Source organism: Salvelinus alpinus, chromosome 18 (assembly GCF_045679555.1).
Source record: "Salvelinus alpinus chromosome 18, SLU_Salpinus.1, whole genome shotgun sequence".
In the NCBI taxonomy this organism is placed as follows: Eukaryota; Metazoa; Chordata; class Actinopteri; order Salmoniformes; family Salmonidae; genus Salvelinus; species Salvelinus alpinus.
In genome coordinates, this window is record NC_092103.1 from 19,255,658 (window position 1) to 19,279,465 (window position 23,808).

The window sequence follows — 23,808 nt, forward strand, 5'->3', positions numbered from 1 at the left end:
AATCTCCACCCCCACATACATGTTTTAACCTATACAGTGGGGAGAACAAGTATTTGATACACTGCCGATTTTGCAGGTTTTCCTACTTACAAAGCATGTAGAGGTCTGTAATTTTTATCATAGGTACACTTCAACTATGAGAGACGGAATCTAAAACAAAAATCCAGAAAATCACATTGTATGATTTTTAAGTAATTAATTTGCATTTTATTGCATGACATAAGTATTTGATACATCAGAAAAGCAGAACTTAATATTTGGTACAGAAACCTTTGTTTGCAATTACAGAGATCATACGTTTCCTGTAGTTCTTGACTAGGTTTGCACACACTGCAGCAGGGATTTTGGCCCACTCCTCCCTACAGATCTTCTCCAGATCCTTCAGGTTTCGGGGCTGTCGCTGGGCAATACGGACTTTCAGCTCCCTCCAAAGATTTTCTATTGGGTTCAGGTCTGGAGACTGGCTAGGCCACTCCAGGACCTTGAGATGCTTCTTACGGAGCCACTCCTTAGTTGCCATGGCTGTGTGCTTCGTGTCGTTGTCATGCTGGAAGACCCAGCCACGACCCATCTTCAATGCTCTTACTGAGGGAAGGAGGTTTTTGGCCAAGATCTCGCGATACATGGCCCCATCCATCCTCCCCTCAATACGGTGCAGTCGTCCTGTCCCCTTTGCAGAAAAGCATCCCCAAAGAATGATGTTTCCACCTCCATGCTTCACGGTTGGGATGGTGTTCTTGGGGTTGTACTCATACTTCTTCTTCCTCCAAACACGGCGAGTGGAGTTAGACCAAAAAGCTCTATTTTTGTCTCATCAGACCACATGACCTTCTCCCATTCCTCCTCTGGATCATCCAGATGGTCATTGGCAAACTTCAGACAGGCCTGGACATGCACTGGCTTAAGCAGGGGGACCTTGCGTGCGCTGCAGGATTTTAATCCATGACGGCGTAGTGTGTTACTAATGGTTTTCTTTGAGACTGTGGTCCCAGCTCTCTTCAGGTCATTGACCAGGTCCTGCCGTGTAGTTCTGGGCTGATCCCTCACCTTCCTCATGATCATTGATGCCCCACGAGGTGAAATCTTGCATGGAGCCCCAGACCGAGGGTGATTGACCGTCATCTTGAACTTCTTCCATTTTCTAATAATTGCGCCAACAGTTGTTTCCTTCTCACCAAGCTGCTTGCCTATTGTCCTGTAGCCCATCCCAGCCTTGTGCAGGTCTACAATTTTATCCCTGATGTCCTTACACAGCTCTCTGGTCTTGGCCATTGTGGAGAGGTTGGAATCTGTTTGATTGTGTGTGGACAGGTGTCTTTTATACAGGTAACGAGTTCAAACAGGTGCAGTTAATACAGGTAATGAGTGGAGAACAGGAGGGCTTCTTAAAGAAAAACTAACAGGTCTGTGAGAGCCGGAATTCTTACTGGTTGGTAGGTGATCAAATACTTATGTCATGCAATGAAATGCAAATTAATTATTTAAAAATCATACAATGTGATTTTCTGGATTTTTGTTTTAGATTCCGTCTCTCACAGTTGAAGTGTACCTATGATAAAAATTACAGACCTCTACATGCTTTGTAAGTAGGAAAACCTGCAAAATCGGCAGTGTATCAAATACTTGTTCTCCCCACTGTATATATAATGTAACCAGACCAAAGTTTATTTTAAATGTCTTAATCTTCAAGTCAAGTAGTGTACATAATCACTACAAACTATTTGCTGGTTTTACTGTCTACGTAAAGTACATATCACCCACTGGGCACAGACGCAGTTCAACATCTAGTATCAAGATGGCGCCGAAGATCACGGCTGACGTTTTACGTTCTCCCAACCAATTGTGCAATTTTGTATTTTTTTTGCGTTTTGTGTAACTTATTTTTTTACTTATTGTGTACGTAATGTTGCTGCTACCGTCTCTTATGACCGAAAATAACTTCTGGACATCAGAAAAGCGATTACTCACAGCGGACTGGGAGAAACTATTTCCTTTAACGAGTCCGACGAGAAGGATATCCTGCTTTCACTGGAACAGGCCCAGATCCACGCCTTTTGCGTGAAGAAAAGACGCCAGAAAAGGGGACGCAGATCAGGGATCCTTCTGAGAAGCCGGAGGCGAGCGAGTAAACTCCCAATGCCCTCCATTCTCCTTGCTAACATGCAATCGTTAGAAAATAAAATTTATGACCTACTATTAAGATTATCCTACCAACGGAACATATTATCCAACGGGACATTAAAAACTGTATGTGTTATGTTTCACCGAGACGTGGCTGAACAAAGAAACGGACAATATAGAGCTGGCGGGATTTTCCGTGCACCGGCAGAACAGAGATGCTACCTCTGGTAAGAACAGCTGGTGCGCGATGTCTAATATTAAAGAAGTCTTGAGGTATTGCTCGCCTGAGGTAGAGTACCTTATGATAAGCTGTCGACCACACTATCTAACAAGAGCGTTCTCATCTGTAATATTCGTAGTCTATTTACCACCACAAAGCGAAGCTGGCACTAAGACCGCTCTCAACCAACTCTATAAGGCCATAAGCAAAGAAGAAAATGCTCACCCAGAAGCGGCGCTCCTAGTGGCCGGGGACTTTAATGCAGGCAAACTTAAATCAGTTTTACCAAATTTTTACCAGCATGTGCAATCAGGGAAAAGAAATCCTAGACTACCTTTACTCCACACACAGAGATGAATACAAAGCTCTCCCCTGCCCTCCATTTGGCAAATCTTACCACAATTCTATCCTCCTGATTCCTGCTTACAAGCAAAAACTAAAGCAAGACGCACCAGTGACTCGCTCAATACAGAAGTGGTCAGATGACGCGGTTGCTACACTACAGGACTGTTTTGCTAGCACAGACTGGAATATTGTCCGAGATTCATCCAATGGCATTGAGGAATACACCACCTCAGTCATCGGCTTCATCAATAAGTGCATCGATGACGTCATCCCCACAGTGACTGTACGTACATATCCCAACCAAAAGCCATGGATTACAGGCAACATCCGCATTGAGCTAAAGGCTAGACCTGCCGCTTTCAAGGAGCGGGAGACTAATCCGGACGCTTATAAGAAATCCCGCTATGCCCTCAGACGAACCATCAAACAAGCAAAGCGTCAATACAGGATTAAGATTGAATCCTACTACACCGGCTCTGACCCTTGTCGGATGTGGCAGGGCATGAAAACTATTATGGACTACAAAGGGAAACCCATACGCGAGCTGACCAGTGAGGCGAGCCTACCAGACGAGCTAAATGCCTTTTATGCTTGCTTCGAGGCAAGCAACACTGAAGCATGCACGAGAGCACCAACTGTTCTGGATGACTGTGTGATAACTCTCTCGGTAGCCGATGTGAACAAAACCTTTAAACAGGTCAATATTCACAAAGCCGCTGGGCCAGACGGATTACCAGGACGTGTACTCAAAGCATGCACGGACCAACTGTCAAGTGTCTTCACTGACATTTTCAACCTCTCCCTGACCGAGTCTGTAATACCTACATGTTTCAAGCAGACCAAAATATTCCCTGTGCCCAAGGAAGCAAAGGTAACTTGCCTAAATGATTACCGCCCCGTGGCACTCACGTCGGTAACCATGAAGTGCTTTGGACGGCTGGTCATGGCTCACATCAACAGCATCCTCCCGGATACCCTAGACCCACTCCAATTCGCATACCGCCCTAACAGATCCACAGATGATGCAATCTCAATCGCACTCCACACCGCCCTTTCTCACCTGGACAAAAGGAACACCTATGTGAGAATGCTGTTTATCGACTACAGCTCAGCATTCAATACCATAGTGCCCACGAAGCTCATCACTAAGCTAAGGACTCTGGGACTAAACACCTCCCTCTGCAACTGGATCCTGGACTTCCTGACTGGCAAGAGTGGTAAGAGTAGGCAACAACACGTCTGCCATGCTGCTCCTTCACACTGGGGCCCCTCAGGGGTGTGTTCTTAATCCCCTCCTGTATTCCCTGTTCACCCATGACTGCGTGGCCAAACACGACTCCAACACCTTCATTAAGTTTGCTAATGACACAACAGTGGTAGGCATGATCACTGACAACGATGAAACGGCCTATAGGGAGGAGGTCAGAGAACTGGCAGTGTGGTGCCAGGACAACAACCTCTCCCTCAATGTGAGCAAGACAAAATCTTGGACTACAGAAAAATGCGGGCCAAACAGGTCCCCATTCTCATCGACGGGGCTGTAATGGAGCGGGTCGAGAGTTTCAAGTTCCTTGGTGTCCACATCACCAACAAACTATCATGGTCCAAACATACCAAGACAGTCGTGAAGAGGGCACGACAAAACCTTTTCCCCCTCAGGAGACTGAAAAGATTTGGCATGGGCCCCCAGATCCTTAAAAGGTTCTACAGCTGCACCATCGAGAGCATCCTGACCGGTTGCATCACCACCTGGTATGGCAACTGCTCGGCATCTGACCTAAGGCGCTACAGAGGGTTGTGCGAACGGCCCAGTACATCACTGGGACCAAGTTTCCTGCCATCCAGGACCTATATAATAGGCGGTGTCAGAGGAAAGCCCATAAAATTGTCAGAGACTCCAGTCACCGAAGTTATAGACTGTTTTCTCTGCTACCGTACGGCAAGTGGGACCGGAGCGCCAAGTCTAGGATCATAAGGCTTATACCCCCAAGCCATTAGACTGCTGAACAATTCATAAAAATCGGCACTGGACAATTTACATTGAGACACCCAACCCCCCCCCCCCCCCCTCTTGTACACTGCTTCTACTCGCTGTTTGTTTGTTACCTATGCATAGTCACTTCGACCCCATCTACATGTACAGATTACCTCAACTAGCCTGTACCCCTGCACACTGACTCGGTATCGGTGCCCCCATATATAACCTTGTTATTGTTATTCTTATTGTGTTACTTTTTATTATTACTTTTTCTTTTGGCCTACTTGGTAAATATATATTTTTTTCTTAAACTGCACTGTTGGTTAAGGGCTTGTAAGTAAGCATTTCATGGTAAAGTCTACACTTGTTGTATTCGGCGCATGTGGCAAATAAAGTTTGATTTGATTTGATTAGTTTTGATTTACATTTGGATGTCAACTAACAAGAATTCAACGTGAAATCAACAAAACATTTCACTATGTCATTAGATTAAAGTTAAAAGTTGGGTGAAATAAAGATTAACCTTTTGTCAATAGGGGGAGCTGTTAGCATTATTTTTTTTTTTACATTTCCAAATTAAACTGCCTCGTACTCAATTCTTGATCGTACAATATGCATATTATTGTTATTATTGGATAGAAAACAGTCTATAGTTTCTATAGGAGTTGAAATTTTGTCTCTGAGTGGTACAGAACAATTTCTACAGCACTTTTCATGACAGGGTTCAGATTTCAGAAATTTTTACCTCTGATCTGGGGTCTGTTTATAAGGCCACAGTGAATGCTATGAAGAAACCGACACTACCTACGTCTTCCTCTGGGTGTCTGTACGTCATCACGTTTTCAATGAACTCTATGGGACGTTCACAGCCATTATAAATGACAAAAATGTACAGAGACCCCTCTTTCTCAACGTGCGCCTCAAGCGTGAAGGCCATCGGACCTGCATCGTTCCAAATCGTTTTCTAACCAGCAGTATTTCTCCGGTCATGTTTTCAGTCGTTATAGTTGTTAAAAACATCATAAGGTAGTGAATTTTAACCGTTTTATAGCAATTTATATCCGTTTAGTGCGATTCTGAGGAATTTATTTGTCGTGCACTTTCTAGCTTTGGGAACGTTTCGCGGTCTCGGTCGTTGTTAGTGGACATTTCGAAGGACAGAGGACATCTATCGACCAAAAGACGTTTATAACATAGAAAGGATACATTGCCCAAGAATATGATGGAAGATCAGCTCAAAGTAAGCAATATTTAATATGATAAACCGTGTTTCTGTCGAAATATTTTAAACGCATACATCGCCATTTTGTTTGGTATAGCTTCACTTGGCCAACCCTGTATTGAAAAGTAAGGATAATTTTAAAAATGTAAATCAGCGGTTGCATTAAGAACTAATTTGTCTTTCGATTCCTGTCAACCCTGTATTTTTTAGTCAAGTATATGATTAGCTTTTAATTAAACTAGATCACTCTGATAGATGACGTCAGACATATTGAGGCTTGATTTCCTAGTATTTTCATTGTGTAACCACGGTTTTGTATGGCTAAATATGCACCTTTTCGAACAAACTGTATATGTATGTTGTAAAATGATGTTACAGGAGTGTCATCGGAAGAATTCTGAGAAGGTTAGTGAAAAAATTAATATCTTTTGGCGGTGGTTACGTTATAGCGCTCTTTGGCTGGAATCGATGCTCTGGTAACGTTGGAACATGTAGTATGCTAACTTATCGATTTATTGTGTTTTCGCTGAAAAACGCTTAGAAAATCTGAAATATGGTCTGAAATCACAAGAACTGGGTCTTTCCATTGCTATGCTTTGTCTATTTTTATGAAATGTTTTATGATGAGTAAATTGGTCATACACGTTGCTCTATCTAGTAATTCTAGTGGATTTGTGATGGTCGGTGCAATTGTAAATTGTGATTTCTACCTGAAATATGCACTTTTTTCTAACAAAAACTATCCTATACCATGAATATGTTATCAGACTGTCATCTGATGGTTTTTTTTATAGGTTATTGGCTATCAATATCTTAGTTGAGCCGAATTGGTGATAGCACCTGAAGGAGTAAGAAACTGATGGAGTTAGAATAGTGGTGTATTTTGCTAACGTGTTTAGCTAATAGATTTACATATTTTGTCTTCCCTGTAAAACATTTTAAAAATCTGAAATGGTGGCTTTATTCACAAGATCTGTATCTTTCATCTGGTGTCTTGGACTTGTGATTTAATGATATTTAGATGCTACTATCTACTTCTGAAGCTATGCTATCTATGCTAATCAGTGTGTGGGGGGTGGGGGGTGCTCCCGGATCCGGGTTTCTGAGGCAGTAAAAGTTAAGTTGATTACTTTTTTCAAATCCCATCAGTTTTCCATGTTGATTCAACCTCATCACATATAATGTTTTTGTTGAAATGATGTGGAAACAATGTTGATTCAACCACTTTTTGCCCAGTGGGCTTTTATCATCCCTTGTTACAACCTAGCTTGGATTTGATCTGTCAGGTAAAAACAATCCATCTTTTTGGAAGAAAAACATATAATAGCATAGTGTTTCCCAGGTTTAGGGGAGGGGCGATGTTGGACAAACGCTTGCTTTGTAAAATGGGAGAGAACTTTCACTCATTTAGCTGATTTAATCCCTTATATCTTTATTAATAATGGCGATGACAGCATATCCATGACTGGGGGCTCTTCCACTATGGGAAGATTACATCGCAAATCTCCTAATCCATCAGCAGTTAGCTGTTTTCTCAACACCCTCCCAGACAATTCTCTGAGTCAGACAGGAGAGGAGCCTCTCTGAACGGCTCACTCCAGCACGGAGCATTGCAGTTGGAGAGAGCAGACAAACACACCACTACAGGCACAGAGAGAGAGAGAGAGAGAGAGACAGAGGAAGAGGAGGAAAAAGGGATATTAAAGAGTAGGTTCATTGTGAATCTGGTGACTTGCAACAAAAAAAGACAAAGCGCAGAACGCTCCCACAGAAAGTGACCATGTTGTGATTCTTGTGATGTGATGATGGGTGTAAGGAACACAGATCCGGATAGATGGAATGAGAGAGAAGCTGAATGGTAGGGAAAGACTGAGCAAAGAGGAAGTATAAAAGACGACAAGAGAGACCGATTGAGAGGGAGATTGAGAGGGAGTGAGAAGGGGGACAGAGGGAGAGGGAGAGGGGGACCTCAGACAGGCTTGTGCTAGCAGGCCAGTGCAGAGGACTGAAGCCTGTTTTGCTGAGAGGGAGGAAAGAGGCTGCCAAGAAAAAAAACTTCCTGTCATGGTGCCACTGTGAGGGGCTGAGTGCTCAGGAGAATAGTAAAAAAACAGAGAGGGTGAGGGATAGATAGAGGGAGAAATACACCCCAGGAGCTAACAAATCACATGGGTGCCAAATCTCTCCTTCTCCGTTCCCCTCCCCTCCTCTCCTCTTAGGTTGAGGTGCTGATGTATTCTATACTGCCCACTCTGTCATGTCACCTCCTTGAGTGTGTGTACGCATGTGTGTGTGTGTGTGTGTGTGTGTGTGTGTGTGTGTGTGTGTGTGTGTGTGTGTGTGTGTGTGTGTGTGTGTGTGTGTGTGTGTGTGTGTGTGTGTGTGTGTGTGTGTGTGTGTGTGTGTGTGTGTGTGTGTGTGTGTGTGTGTGTGTGTGTGTGTGTGTGTGTGTGTGTGTGTTGAAAAGGGCATGCAGAAACATGGCACCATAATACATTATTTAAACCAGAGGAATATATGCAAGCTCTATTGCGATGCTCTGTTAAAACATAGCTACATCAACTGGATTAAAAGTATGGATTTAATGTCTCAGTGTTTGATTGTCTTGAACAGATTTCTGTGTGATCTTCATTTTTTTCTGTTTTGCTGGCTGTTTATCGTTTTATCTCGGTTTTCAGATGAATAACTATTTCATGGATTGCAAGGCTGTTTGGGCTTTGTTACTTTGTTTGTTCTTCAGCTTTAATTCTGTAATTTCTCCAACGTGTGCAGGGATCTTCTCACAGAAGGAGGCAAATAGCTGGTGCCAAACAGAGGAGCAGATCAAAGAACAGAGGATACTGAGAAGGGGGGAGAGGGAGAGAGAGAACGAGGGAGAGAGAGAGAGAGAATAAGAGAAGGGAGAGCAAGATAGAGGAAGAGAGAGAGAACGATATCAGAGAAGGAGAGAGATGTCATAGAGACAGCGCTTCCCCTGGGTCCTCAGCGGTACAAGAACACAGCAGCACAACAGTGGCTGGCTCTTCAGCCAACCTCCCCCGAAAATATACAACACACACCCTCCCTCTACAGCGATCAGTTATTTTGTCATTTCAGTTCAACCACCCTCACCTCATGAGACCCCAACAACCACAGCAACACACACAGACAAACACCCCTCTTTAAATGTTTATGTACCCCCACCAAATGTTGTTTTAACATTTATTTTACCTTTATTTGACTAGGCAAGTCAGTTAAAACCTGTTGAGGATAGAGGGCGCTATTTTCACTTTGGGAAAAAATTGTGCCCAATTTAAACAGCCTCGTACTCTATTCTTGCTCGTACAATATGCATATTATTATTACTATTGGATAGAAAACACTCTCAAGTTTCTAAAACCGTTTGAATTATATCTGTGAGTAAAACAGAACTCATTTTGCAGCAAACTTCCTGTCAGAAAGTGAAAAATCTGAAATCGAGGCTCTGTTCCAGGGCCTCCCTATTAATTTGCTTGAAATTTATGACTATACATGCACTTCATACGCCTTCCACTAGATGTCAATAGGCAGTGAGCGGTGAAATGGGGTGTCTAGCTTTATCTAAGGTCAAAAGAGAGGTCTTGGAATGACATGACCCCAATTTCCTTTGTTCAGGAAGGCGCGGGAAGGACATCAGCATTGGCTTCTGAAAAGCTTTCGTTATAGACGGCTAATATCTCCGGCTTTGATTTTATTTGATAAATGTGATAATATCATCGTAAAGTATGTTTTTTCAATATAGTTTTATCAGATTATTGAAAGTTTTTCGGGAGTTTTGGCGTGTTCCGTTCTCTGCGATTGGTGACGATGGACAGCTTCGCGCCACTTGGCTAGTTTTGGTTGCTAATTCAACAGACGAGGAGGACATTCTAAATCCAAACAACGATTATTCTGGACAAAGGACCCCTTGTACAAGATTCTGATGGAAGCTCAGCAAAAGTAGGACCCATTTATGATGTTATTTCGTATTTCTGTCGAAAATGTTTAGTATTATTTTCCGCCCAGATTTTGGGCGCTGTCTCGCTATAACGTAAGCTGTATGTCGTACTAAAGTTATTTTTAGAATTCTAACACGGCGATTGCATTAAGAACTAGTGTATCTATCATTTGCTGTACAACATGTATTTTTTAGTAAAGTTTATTATGAGTTATTTGGTCAGAATAGGTGAGTGTCAGAAATATATCCGGAGATTCTGGAAAAAAGTTGCTACGTTTTCACAATGTATAACCACGGATTTCAGCTCTAAATATGCACATTTTCGAACAAAACATAAGTGTATTGTATAACCTGATGTTATAGGACTGTCATCTGATGAAGCTTATCAAGGTTAGTGAAAAATGATATATCTTTTGCTGTTTTTTTACGATCGCTAACTTTTGCTGCTGATAAATGGGTTGTGTTTTTGGCTATTGTGGTAAGCTAATATAATGCTATATTGTGTTTTCGCTGTAAAACACTTAAAAAATCTGAAATATTGGCTGGATTCACAAGATGTTTGTCTTTCATTTGCTGTACACCACGTATTTTTCATAAATGTTTTATGATGAGTATTTAGGTATTTCACGTTGGTCTCTGTAATTACTCTGGCTGCTTCGGTGCTATTTGTGATGGTAGCTGCAATGTAAAACTATGATTTATACCTCAAATATGCAAATTTTTCGAACAAAACATAGATTTATTGTATAACATGTTATAAGACTGTCATCTGATGAAGTTGTTTCTTGGTTAGTTTGGTTGGTTCTTGGTTAGTTTGGTTGGTTTTGTGCAAGCTACCTGTGCTGTGAAAGAAATGTCTGTGCTTTTTTGTATTTGGTGGTGAGTTAACATAAATATACGTGGTGTTTTCGCTGTAAAACATTTTAAAAATCGGACATGTTGGCTGGATTCACAAGATGTTTATCTTTCATTTGCTGTATTGGACTTGTTAATGTGTGAAAGTTTAATATTTCTACAAAATATTTTTTGAATTTCGCACGCTGCCTTTTCAGTGGAATGTGGGCGGAGTTCCGCTAGCGGAACCCCTGTCCTAGACAGGTTTTAAGAACAAATTCTTATTTTCAATGCTGGCCTAGGAACAGTGGGTTAACTTGTTCAGGGGCAGAACGACAGATTTTTTTTAAATGATCTTGTCAGCTCGGGGATTCAATCTTGGAACCTTTCGGTTACTAGTCCAATGCTCTAACCACTAGGCTACCTGCCACCCTGAATGTAGTGCAACATGGTGAGGATGGGGCTGACATTGCCCCCTCAGTGTAACAAATAGCATTGAGGATTTGAACTCACAAGCAGGGTATCAGAACATGCAACACCACAGAACCTGGATGTCTGTCTGCATCCACCGATGTACCGCTACAATTAAAGCACTTTAGGAGGATTGTGGGTAATTAGCATAAAGAGATGATCCTCTGAGTTGTCTGGAATAGGAACATCTGCTTACTGCCAACGTTGGTTCAGATGCTAACGCGAGCTAGTTTGCTGCTCACTGCTGTCATCAGTCATGCTGTGAAGTCAGATGAAGGAATGTCTTGTTCTGACAATGGAGCCGTTTACAATTGACATGTGTATTGTGAAGACAAAACATGTTTCTTTGTATATTTATAATCTTCCTCAAGTGAGAAAATGTCATTTCCGATAGTGCCAGCGGAGCACGGCCCGAGAATGTATCAAAACAGATCAAATGCCCTGTCAACTCTGGTGTACGTGTGTGTTAACAGCATAAACAGAAGCTGGAGTGTCACACAACACAACAGAGCTGGAACTGCAACGCTGCAGCATGGTCTCTATGAAGTGAACTCGCTCCCTACAGTATGTACGTGATGGTATGTGTGTGTGTAAACTCTCTATGTGACTGTGTCTGTCTCCGTCTTTCTGTGTGTGCGTGTGTGTGTGTGACAGTGTTTGTGAAGGTTAGTTTAATTCTACATTACAAAATGGCAATTAAATAGGCACAATTGCAAGGATATTGAACTTTAGTTGTAGTGCTGTATATTGTGTCATACATTTCCTATGAAATAGAGTATGATTTATAACATGTTTTCTGTTGAATTTTCCAGTGGGCTAAAATAGAGGGGTGTTTTTCTGTGACGGATGATATTGGTTCATAGCACTTACACACTTCACACATGAGTGTGCGAGGAGAGAGAGAGAGAGCTAGAGAGACAGACATCCTGCCCCCTCTCCCATGCCGTCACATATTGATTAGAATGTACAGTGAGTTCCAAAAGTATTGGGACAGTGACACATTTTTTGTTGTTTTGGCTCTGTACTCCAGCACTGAATTTGAAATGATACATTCAGTTGAGGGTATTTTCATCCATATTGGGTGAACCGTTTAGAAATTACAGCACTTTTTGTACATAGTCCTACCACTTTAGGGGACCAAAAGTATTGGGACAAATTCACTTATGTGTATTGTATTAAAGTAATAGAAAGTTAAGTATTTGGTCCCATATTCAAAGCACACAATGACTAAATCAAGCTTGTGACTCTACAAATATGTTGGATGCATTTGCTGTTTGTTTTGGTTGTGTTTCAGATTATTTTGTGCCCAATAGAAATGAATGGTAAATAATGTATTGTGTAATTGTGGAGCTTTTGTAGATGTGTGTTTGCACATTGTTTGTTTTAGTTCCACGGTATGGCATCACATCTGCCTTTCATTTCATTTCCACGTTTGATTTGAAGCCATTTGAAATGTTTGCGAGAGTTTCCTCTCAGTAGTTTTTCAAAAACACCTCATCTTTTATTCTGTGTTTTGGTTTTTAGATTTTTGCAATTTTATGGTGCTAATGAGTCTGTCTCCTCTGCTAGAACAAACAGAGGAAGATGAGCCATCGAAGTTAAATCACACAGAGATCATTATGTTGATTAGACAATGACTGTTGGTGTGTCCCAAAGTTTGTGCAGACACAGATAGGGTTGAGCATGGGGAGAAAGGTAGTGTGGAGTTAGTGGGTCTCATCATTGCTTTATTCACTTTTATTAAGTAGTCGTGTAAAGATTAGATAACATTTTAACCATAGGAACACTGGGAACACTAAAATGTGAAATCTGATTCAAATGAAGCAAAGTGTCAATGAATGTCTGGCATCCAATGTACACCAAACATTCCTTCAGCCTTTAGAGCAGATAATACATAAGTCTCGTGTTACTATAAGAAGATGCCTTCTCACATTCCTGGCCAATAGCATGTGGTCAGGGAGAGGCTAAATCCTCTAAAACGGCTCATTAGTGGAGATAATGGATTCCCATGAGTGCTTTTACGCCTAAAAGAAATACCCCGAACCACTTCATCAATAACAGGAAAGCGTCATAATGTAAACTGAAACAACACAGGCAGCTTTCTCTGGTGTTATATTAAAGCTCACTCTACAGGTTTCATTTACACCGCCCTACTTACACAAGTACTCCCTCTGCAGTAGTTTGTTTACAAGGTCAAACATAGCAACAAACTATTGGAGAATAAAACAGCACACTTTAGTTTGTCCTTGTGTAAAAAACAGCAAAATACATCTTAATAAAGGCAAAACTTGGTTGTCATGACATCACTATCATCAGCCATTAATGGAGCCTCAAATACTGGATTTCCTGGGGTGTGTTGTGTAACTGGGGTTTCAGTTTCAGGGCTGAGCTTTATCTTGCACATTCATTCTCTATACCTTCTCCCAGAATAGCACTACCCACACACATTCATACCCCCCCCCCCCCCCATTACTCTCTACTTCTCCCCCTCTCTCAGTAGCGGTTCACTTCTGGCCAGCACAGATGTGGTTAATAGGATGATGGTGTGCAGGCCTCTCAGTGCAGTAAGGGGGGCCCTGCCTGCACAGCTCGGTCAGCTTAAATAACCAAATTATTGGAATTTCTAAAAACAATGGCTTCCTGACTTCTTTACGACCCCTCACCTTATCATTTTGGGGTCACAGAGCCTAAACTTGAACCCCCCCCAGAGCGGTTGGCCGCCTGCCACCTCTGTTTCACCCCATAGCCTGCCGAGGAACCATGCCTGAGCGTAGACTCAGACCCAAAGTGAAGCGAGCCAGAGCCAAACCAGACCCAGCTGCTGCGTCCTGCCTCCTCTTGCCTCCCCTTTATGTCTGCTCTGCTCCAGGGAGGGAGGACAATGAGAGGGGCAAGGCTCCATGATGAGACAGACTGTTATTATCCAGACAAACTCAGTCCCCTAACGAACAACAGTCTCAGTGTTGTGGTGATGTCAGCCTCCATATTGAAACATTCTCCATTAGATCCTACAGTCCCAATGTGATGTGTCAGGAACATTAAACAAAATGACCATCAATCTATCAAAAGCCAATATGGATTGTATTTTTCTCTCTTATAGAGAACCTTATGGTGAGGTTGGATGATTTAATCGTTCAGATCCAGGCATTATGTACAACCAGTGTTTTTGATCATCTGTGTGAGTGTGCAGTCTCGGTAACAAGGCCAGTTAGTGGACTCATGAGACAGGACAGTGTTTATCGGAGATGTGTCTGTGAAGATGAGTCAAGATGATACCCCAAAACGTTTTGAAGAGCTTCATGGCTTGTTTATTCCAGGCTTGGCTGAGCGAGGGAGTGGGCAAGGCGCCTGAAAGAACAGATGGCGTTCAGCTATAGCACCATTAGGCAGACTGGTGGGCTACAATATTTAACATCACTGGATAGAGAAAATGGCCGCATTGAAAAACTATTTTTCATGTCCCTCTTACACTGATACTTACACTGTTATTACCCAAGATGCTTGGGATTATGTGAAAATTGCATACTTCCATAACATTTTTAACAACGTCTTGTGCATATCTGAGAAATAAGTTGTTTATCAAGTACATCTGTAACTGATAATCTATGGTAAATAAACGGTTTATTGCACAGTGTATTGAAGTAAATGTAACAAAGAAGGCTTGTTCAGTTCCCAAATGAATCAATAGGCAGATTAAATGACCCTGTCCATAAAAGTGTCCCTTCCTCCAACAAGCACATTTTAAATCCAAAGTAACTAACAGAGAAACCTGAAACTTTGAGAACTTCAGGTGTAGTAAGACATAAGTGCCTCCTAAATTCCAGCTATAGTGTTAAATGAGTCTAAAGCAAATAAACGTCAGTAACACCAGCATCATATGAGTGTTCAAGGACCTGTGCCGTCTGCAATACAAGTCATACATCAGCAGAACAATGAATCCCCTTTGCCGTTCTTCTAAACATGTGGAACTGTTTAGCTGAACAATGGCCAGTGTATCCTCTCCAAGACCATATATTTCAATTATTGAATAAACATTCGGAGATAGACATGCATTCTTCATAGAGAAAGGAAAGGGCTCTTACTTATCAGTAGCAGAATAATGAATCACCCAGTGCACTGCTCTTATATTGAACATGTTTGACTGAACACACACAGTATCAGCAGAAGAGTAACAAGCTTTGAGGTTATACTTCTGACAAGGTCTGTTCCTCAGTAAGCCAATATTGTTACCGTTTGTGTTGTTTCTCCACATAAGAGTGGATAACAAAAGCTGTCAGCGCACAAACATAAACAAATACAATAATTTAACAAGATTAAAGAAAATGCCAAGATTAAAAAAAGAAGGGTAGTGCATTATGATAACAAAGGCAAAGTGTATGTTTGTGTGTATGTGTGTATATGTGTGTACATGTGTATGTACATGTGTGTGTGCATGCTTACATGCTGTACATGCATTGGTGTGCATGTACACTATTAATACATGTGTCACAGATCCATTCGGAACCTTCATTACGCACACCTGACTACTATTCCCAGTGATTAGTAATTGTCCGACGACGCTGCGACTGGTCCGCCCGGCGCCACCGCAACTTCGGCAGCTGCAACAGGGCCTTTCCGACGTCGCGACAACGGGTCGGTGAGACGACGCAACTTCGGCAGCTACAACTGGCCCTTCCAACGCTGCCACAACCCGTCAGTCCGACGCCACTGCTACTGGCCCTTCCAACGCTGCCACAACCCGTCAGTCCGAAGCCACTGCTACTGGCCCTTCCAACGCTGCCACAACCCGTCAGTCCGAAGTCACTGCTACTGGCCCTTCCAATGCTGCCACAACCCGTCAGTCCGACGCCACTGCTACTGGCCCTTCCAACGCTGCCACAACCCGTCAGTCCGACGCCACTGCTACTGGCCCTTCCAACGCTGCCACAACCCGTCAGTCCGACGCCACTGCTACTGGCCCTTCCAACGCTGCCACAACCCGTCAGTCCGACGCCACTGCTACTGGCCCTTCCAACGCTGCCACAACCCGTCAGTCCGACGCCACTGCTACTGGCCCTTCCAACGCTGCCACAACCCGTCAGTCCGACGCCACTGCTACTGGCCCTTCCAACGCTGCCACAACCCGTCAGTCCGACGCCACTGCTACTGGCCCTTCCAACACTGCCACAACCCGTCAGTCCGACGCCACTGCTACTGGCCCGTCTGACGACGACGCAACACATCAGTCCGACGCCACTGATACTGGCCCTTCCAACGCTGCCACAACCCGTCAGTCCGACGCCACTGCTACTGGCCCTACCAACGCTGCCACAACCCGTCAGTCCGAAGCCACTGCTACTGGCCCTTCCAACGCTGCCACAACCCGTCAGTCCGAAGCCACTGCTACTGGCCCTTCCAACGCTGCCACAACCCGTCAATCCGACGCCACTGCTACTGGCCCTTCCAACGCTGCCACAACCCGTCAGTCCGAAGCCACTGCTACTGGCCCTTCCAACGCTGCCACAACCCGTCAGTCCGAAGCCACTGCTACTGGCCCGTCTGACGACGACGCAACCCATCAGTCCGACGCCACTGCTACTGACCCTTCCAACGCTGCCACAACCCGTCAGTCCGAAGCCACTGCTACTGGCCCGTCTGACGACGACGCAACCCATCAGTCCGACGCCACTGCTACTGACCCTTCCAACGCTGCCACAACCCGTCAGTCCGAAGCCACTGCTACTGGCCCGTCTGACGACGACGCAACCCATCAGTCCGACGCCACTGCTACTGGCCCTTCCAACGCTGCCACAACCCGTCAGTCCGACGCCACTGCTACTGGCCCGTCTGACGACGACGCAACCCATCAGTCCGACGCCACTGCTACTGGCCCTTCCAACGCTGCCACAACCCGTCAGTCCGACGCCACTGCTACTGGCCCGTCTGACGACGACGCAACCCATCAGTCCGACACCACTGCTACTGGCCCTTCCAACGCTGCCACAACCCGTCAGTCCGAAGCCACTGCTACTGGCCCGTCTGACGACGACGCAATCCATCAGTCCGACGCCACTGCTACTGGCCCGTCTGACGACGACGCAACCCGTCAGTCCGACGCCACTGCTACTGGCCCGTCTGACGACGACGCAACCCATCAGTCCGACGCCACTGCTACTGGCCCTTCCTACGCTGCCACAACCCGTCAGTCCGAAGCCACTGCTACTGGCCCGTCTGACGACGACGCAACCCGTCAGTCCGACGCCACTGCTACTGGCCCTTCCAACGCTGCCACAACCCGTCAGTCCGACGCCACTGCTACTGGCCCTTCCAACGCTGCCACAATCCATCAGTCCGACGCCACTGCTACTGGCCCGTCTGACGACGACGCAACTTCGGCAGCTGCATCGGGTCCTGATCGACCCGCACTTCGTTCCTGTGATCGTCCTCAAGGCCGGTGTCGTAGCACTGACACGTGCAGCGCGTCGGGGGGGGGGGGGGGGGGTACTGTCACGGATTCCTCTGGAACTTTCATTACGCACACCTGGCCCCTATTCCCAGTGATTAGTAATTGTATAAGTGTGCCCTTGGTTTACCAGTGTCCTGTCGATTATTGTTACTATGTCCGTTGGTGCGTGTGAGTACCTGTGCTGTGTGTTTTGGGCTTTCGTGCCCTTGTGGATTGCGCAGATGATTACGGGTCTCGTCCCGTGTGTTATTTATTCAAGGTACTCCTCGCTCTTTTGTTTAGGTTTCAACCCTATGTTTTTGTTACGTTTTTGTTTGGTCTTCGTCCCCGTGCCTTTGGGCGTAATTTTTCTCCCGATCCTTCATGCCAGCGTGACAACATGCATCAGTGTGTGTGTGTGTATGTACATACCAGTGTGTACTATTTTTATTTATATATTTATTCAGTCAGGTAGTCAATATGTGATGCCTCCATAAAGAGGTATTTTAGGGTAGTTTGTAACAGTTCATTTGTGGAAAATTTTGAAAAGTGGATATTGAGTTTCAGCAGTAGTAGAATTCTAGTGGTGTAATCGATGGGTTTCTCACTTGCAGTATTGAGGCTGAAAGCTGTTCATTGGGTTAGACTCCATCTACTACAATATGAATCTGGGGATATTTAAAAAAGACATATATTTAACTAGGCAAGTCAGTTAAGAACAAATTCTTATTTACAATGACAGCCTACACCAGCCTAACCTGAATGACGCTGGGCCAATTGTGTGACGCCCATTCTCTTCTGGTTGGGATACAAACTGGATTCGAACCAGGGTGTCTGTCGTGACGCCTCTAGCACTGAGATGCAGTGCCTTAGACCGCTGCGCCACTCGGGAGCCCTTCCTTTGATCTCCCTGCCACAGGAGCACACGGTTGGATTATCATACTGAGAGTCTGCGCCTCATCTCCTTACTCTCTCACCTCCTCTAGTGTTGGGAAGAACACCTTATGTACTCAAGGTGAAACTGTAACAGAAATGTTACCCCTAAGCGATGTGTGCCAGACATTGGAAAACAATACAACGATTTTATGTTACTAGCAAAGATTAAGGCACATCATTCCGAAAGACCGTTTTGACAATGTGATTACATCTATCATTATAGCCAATAGTTTTTGTATTTCAACATACAGTAGGAATGAGATGAGAGGACAGGGAGGGAGGGAGAAGGTTAGGGTGTGTGAGAGAGAGTAGGTGTGTGTGTGTGTGTGTGTGTTTATGAGACAGCGAGAGAGAGAGAGACAGCCAGGCAGACAGACAGCTAGGAAGGCAGGTGGCGGGTTAGTCTGAGAGAGGAAACCACCTTTGACAAGCTTTGACAAGGTGTCACAGGTCTTATGAAGGGTTTCATTCCAAAATGCTATATACACATTTTTTGAAATGTTGGTAAATGATCTTTTAATGTTTAATAATGAACTTACGAAACTGATTGGTGTCCCCCCCTCCCCATCTAATCATGACATGGGGTTGTTCAATGACAGACATGTATTTGTTTGAAACATATCACTAGATGGTTACATTTCAGAGAGACAATAACATTTTGTTGCAAAACAAGATATATCCACCTCTCGCAGAGAAAAAAGTAGCACTGCGAGGTTTTACACAGTCAAATGTGACAAATCAATACTTTTTTAATAAAGAACAAAGTGCACTATATAGGGAATAGGGTGCCACTTGGGACAAGGCCTAACATTTTACATTTACATTTGACATTTTAGTCATTTAGCAGATGCTCTTATCCAGAGTGACTTACAGTTAGTGCATTCATCAAAGATAGCTAGGTGGGACAACCACATATCACAGTCATAGTAAGTACATTTCTCCTCAATAAAGTAGCTATCAGCCAAGTCAGAGCTAGTAAGGGAGACAAAAGTCAAGCGCAAGTGTTAGTTCACAAAAGGCAAACATTATAGCATGAGGATAGATTTCTGATGTTGAATGTATATGTTAAATATACAACATACCAATATTCCATTCAGGCTAAACAATGGATATGACATAGACTGACCAGGTGTATCCAGGTGAAAGCTATGATCCCTTATTGATGTCACCGGCTAAATCCATTTCAATTAGTGTAGATGAAGGGGAGGAGACGGGTTAAAGAACAATGTTTAACCCTTGAGACAATAGAGACGTGGATTGTATACAGTATGTGTGCCATTCAGAGGGTGGATGGGCAAGATCAAATATTTAAGTTCCTTTGAATGGGGTATGGTAGTAGGTACCAGGCGCACCGGTTAGAGTGTGTCAAGAACTGCAACACTCCTTGGACATGCCACTTCCTCTCTCCTCATTCTCCGTACCGACATCCAAATGAATATACAGTTGTGGCCAAAAGTTTTGAGAATGACACAAATATTAATTTTCACAAAGTTTGCTGCTTCAGTGTCTTTAGATATTTTTGTCAGATGTTACTATGAAATACTGAAGTATAATTACAAGCATTTCATACGTGTCAAAGGCTTTTATTGACAATTACATGAAGTTGATGCAAAGAGTCAATATTTGCAGTGTTGACCCTTCTTTTTCAAGACCTATGCCATCCGCCCTGGCATGCTGTCAATTAACTTCTGGGCCACATCCTGACTGATGGCAGCCCATTCTTGCATAATCAACGAATCAACGCTTGGAGTCTGTCAGAATTTGTGGGGTTTTGTTTGTCCACCCGCCTCTTGAGGATTGACCACAAGTTCTCAATGGGATTAAGGTCTGGGGAGTTTCCTGGCCATGGACCCAAAATATCGATGTTTTGTTCCCCGAGTCACTTAGTTATCACTTTTGCCTTATGGCAAGGTGTTCCATCATGCTGGAAAAGGCATTGTTCGTCACCAAACTGTTCCTGAATGGTTGGGAGAAGTTGCTCTCGGAGGATGTGTTGGTACCATTCTTTATTCATGGCTGTGTTCTTAGGCAAAATTGGGAGTGAGCCCACTCCCTTCGCTGAGAAGCAACCCCACACATAAATGGTCTCAGGATGCTTTACTGTTGGCATGACACAGGACTGATGGTAGCACTCACCTTGTCTTCTCCGGACAAGCTTTTCTCCGGATGCCCCAAACAATCGGAAAGGGGATTCATCAGAGAAAATGACTTTACCCCAGTCCTCAGCAGTCCAATCCCTGTACCTTTTGCAGAATATTAGTCTGCCCCTTATGTTTTTCCTGGAGAGAAGGGGCTTCTTTGCTGCCCTTCTTGACACCAGGCCATCCTCCAAAAGTCTTCGCCTCACTGTGCGTGCAGATGCACTCACACCTGCCTGCTGCCATTCCTGAGCAAGCTCTGTACTGGTGGTGCCCCGATCCCACAGCTGAATCAACTTTAGGAGATGGTCCTGGCCTTTGCTGGACTTTCTTGGGCACCCTGAAGCCTTCTTCACAGCAATTGAACCGCTCTCCTTGAAGTTCTTGATGATCCGATAAATGGTTGATTTAGGTGCAATCTTACTGGCAGCAATATCCTTGCCTGTGAAGCCCTTTTTGTGCAAAGCAATGATGACAGCACGTGTTTCTTTGCAGGTAACCATGGATGACAGAGGAAGAACAATGATTCCAAGCACCACCCTCCTTTTGAAGCTTCCAGTCTGTTATTCGAACTCAATCAGCATGACAGAGTGATCTCCAGCCTTGTCCTTGTCAACACTCACACCTGTGTTAACGAGAGAATCACTGACATGATGTTAGCTGGTCCTTTTGTGGCAGGGCTGAAATGCAGTGGAAATGTTTTTTGGGGGAGTCAGTTCATTTGCATGACAAAGAAGGACTTTGCAATGATTTGCAATTCATCTGATCACTCTACATAACATTCTGGATTATATGCAAATTGCCATCATACAAACTGAGGCAGCAGACTTTGTGAAAATTAATATCTGTGTCATTCTCAACATTTTTGGCCACGACTGTACTCGGTTTAATTTGATCCAAAAACAAACAAATAAAACATTGATTTAATCCAGACAATGCCACAAAATTACAATCAATCAATCAAATGTATTTATGAAGCCCTTTGTACATCAGCCGTTCCGTGAATGACTGTCAAGAATTATCCTTATTTTCCAGTGATGCCATGGTGGAGCTCCAGAAACATATTGTGGCAACTTGGAATTCACATAAACAACTTTGACCAGCATGCGCCTCTAAATAATCTGCAGCATGACAATTAATCAGTTGGGATAGAGAGAGAAAGAGAGAAAGAGAGGGAGAGAGAGAGAAAGAGAGTGAGGGAGAGTGAGGGAGAGAAAGAGAGGGAGGGAGTGTGAATGAGAGAAAGATTGGGAGGGAGAGAGAGGGAGGGAGGGAGAGTGAGAGAGGGAAGGAGAGAGAAAGAGGGAGGGAGAGAGAAAGAGGGAGGGGGAGAGAAAAAGAGAGGGAAGGAGAGTGAGAGTGAAAGAGAAGGAGGGAGAGAGAGAGAGTGAAAGAGAGGGAGGGAGAGAGAGAAAGAGAGGGAGGGAGAGTGAGATAGAGAGGGAGGGAGAGTGAGTGAGTGAGAGAGTGATAGAGAGAAAGAGAGGGGGGAGAGTGAGAGAGCGAAAGAGAGGGAGGGAGATAGAGAGAGAGAGAAAGAGAGGGAGGGAGAGAGAGAAAGAGAGGGAGGGAGGGAGAGAAAGAGAGGGAGGGAGGGAGAGAGAACGAGGGGGAGGGAGAGAGAACGAGAGGGAGGGAGAGAGAAAGAGAAGGAGGGAGAGTGATAGAGAGAAAGAGAAAGAGGGAGGGAGAGGGAGGGAGAGGGAGGGAGGGTGAGAGAGCACTGAGGAGAGCTGAGGCCTCGCTGGACCCAGAGGTTTTACATAAGCCAGCCTTTATGTTACCAAATCAAGTAATGCAACCAGTCGATGCAACCACTCACCGCAGCCTAGGAAACCATACATTGAGTTTTCATAAAAGAAACGTTGTGTAAGGAGGCCAGCTGGTGGGACTCACAGAGTAAACATGCTTTTCATCAAATGCAGTTGCTGAATTGAGCAACTATCGGGTCATTTTTCAGGACCAGATAAACAAAACACAAGTACTGAATCAGGGCTTGCAAAACAAAATCAATATCCATTCGATTATTATTCTATCAAACATACACATTCCATCCCGGCTGTGAACTGGGAGTCCTAAAAATGATTACGTTTTGGCATTCCCTCTGATACTGCCCGGAAATGCCTGGAACATTCAAACATACCAAGGTTTAGGGATTTCTCTCCAAGCCTGGCCAAGGAGCCAGCAGAAGAAATGAGGGTATATCCGTCATAGATTTCTTGGCTGTCGCATGGGCAAACAGACCAGAAAAACTCACTGACGGACTGAGGATAGGACAGGATTCCGTTGTGTTTGAAACATTCAGAAATTCAAAGTAGCCTCGCTACCGAGCACAAAAGCCAATTCTCTGCTGCACTTGGTATAATGTAATTTACATGAGCTCCTCTGAGTCTGTTTTCTGTTGCCAGGCGATGTGAACCCAGACTGCCCTGGCGCTTAATAAATACGAGGACGAGCTGCATTGCTAAATTCTGTTTCTTCTCCTCACACGTGTTGCTAAATCATTGTGGCCCATGTGTCAAGACATTGGTATTGAGAGAACATCAAAACCATGTAATAAGTCTTCATCCTTAAACATGTTCCCTATTCCAGAAAGCGAGGCGTCCCCCCCCCCCCCCCCGGAACATCATAAATCTTCACGAGAGAAACATTTTCTCCACTGAACAAAGAGACCTATTCTTTTTTGCTGTCCTTGTATTCCTTCCATACTGTGACCTTTTAGATCAAGATAAACAAAAAAAGGAAAGATTTTATGTACCCATCGATAAACTATTTCTGGCATAGTCAAATACAGTACAATAGTCACTGCTTCTGTGATCACCATGACAGAGAAGCAAGGAACATAAGACGGTAACATGCTTAGCTCTATGAGTATATCTGTGAGGAAGAAAGTGACAACCACCTTATGAAACCGATAAACAGGCTGATCCCCGTTGCTTTTCGTTGTTCTTTGGAGGACAGTTTCACTTCTTACAGCGAGGCTGCTGGTTCTCAGTCTGGGTGTTGTTGGTCTGTCCTTACTTCAGGAGGGGTGATGATGGGCCTCCCAGCCTACTAGGACCCGGTCCTGTCGTTCAACCTGAGAGAAAATCAATGACTACCAGATCCACTGGTGCAGATAACGCTGTGGGATAGGCCCTGCTGAGCCATGTGAACATCTGTCA

The 23,808-nt window shown here is 44.2% G+C and overlaps 1 protein-coding gene across 1 annotated transcript in view; it reads left to right on the top strand.

Moving 5' to 3' along the window:
- LOC139543416 (polysialoglycoprotein-like) overlaps window positions 1-23,084 on the top strand; it is a 104,446-nt gene extending 81,362 nt beyond the window's left edge. Inside the window, exons 3-4 of the mRNA XM_071349525.1 lie at window positions 15,844-17,575; window positions 23,053-23,084. Coding sequence (XP_071205626.1) covers window positions 15,844-17,575; window positions 23,053-23,084 — 1,764 coding nt within the window. The remainder of the gene's footprint in view (window positions 1-15,843; window positions 17,576-23,052) is intronic.
- The last annotated feature ends 724 nt before the right edge of the window (window positions 23,085-23,808 follow it).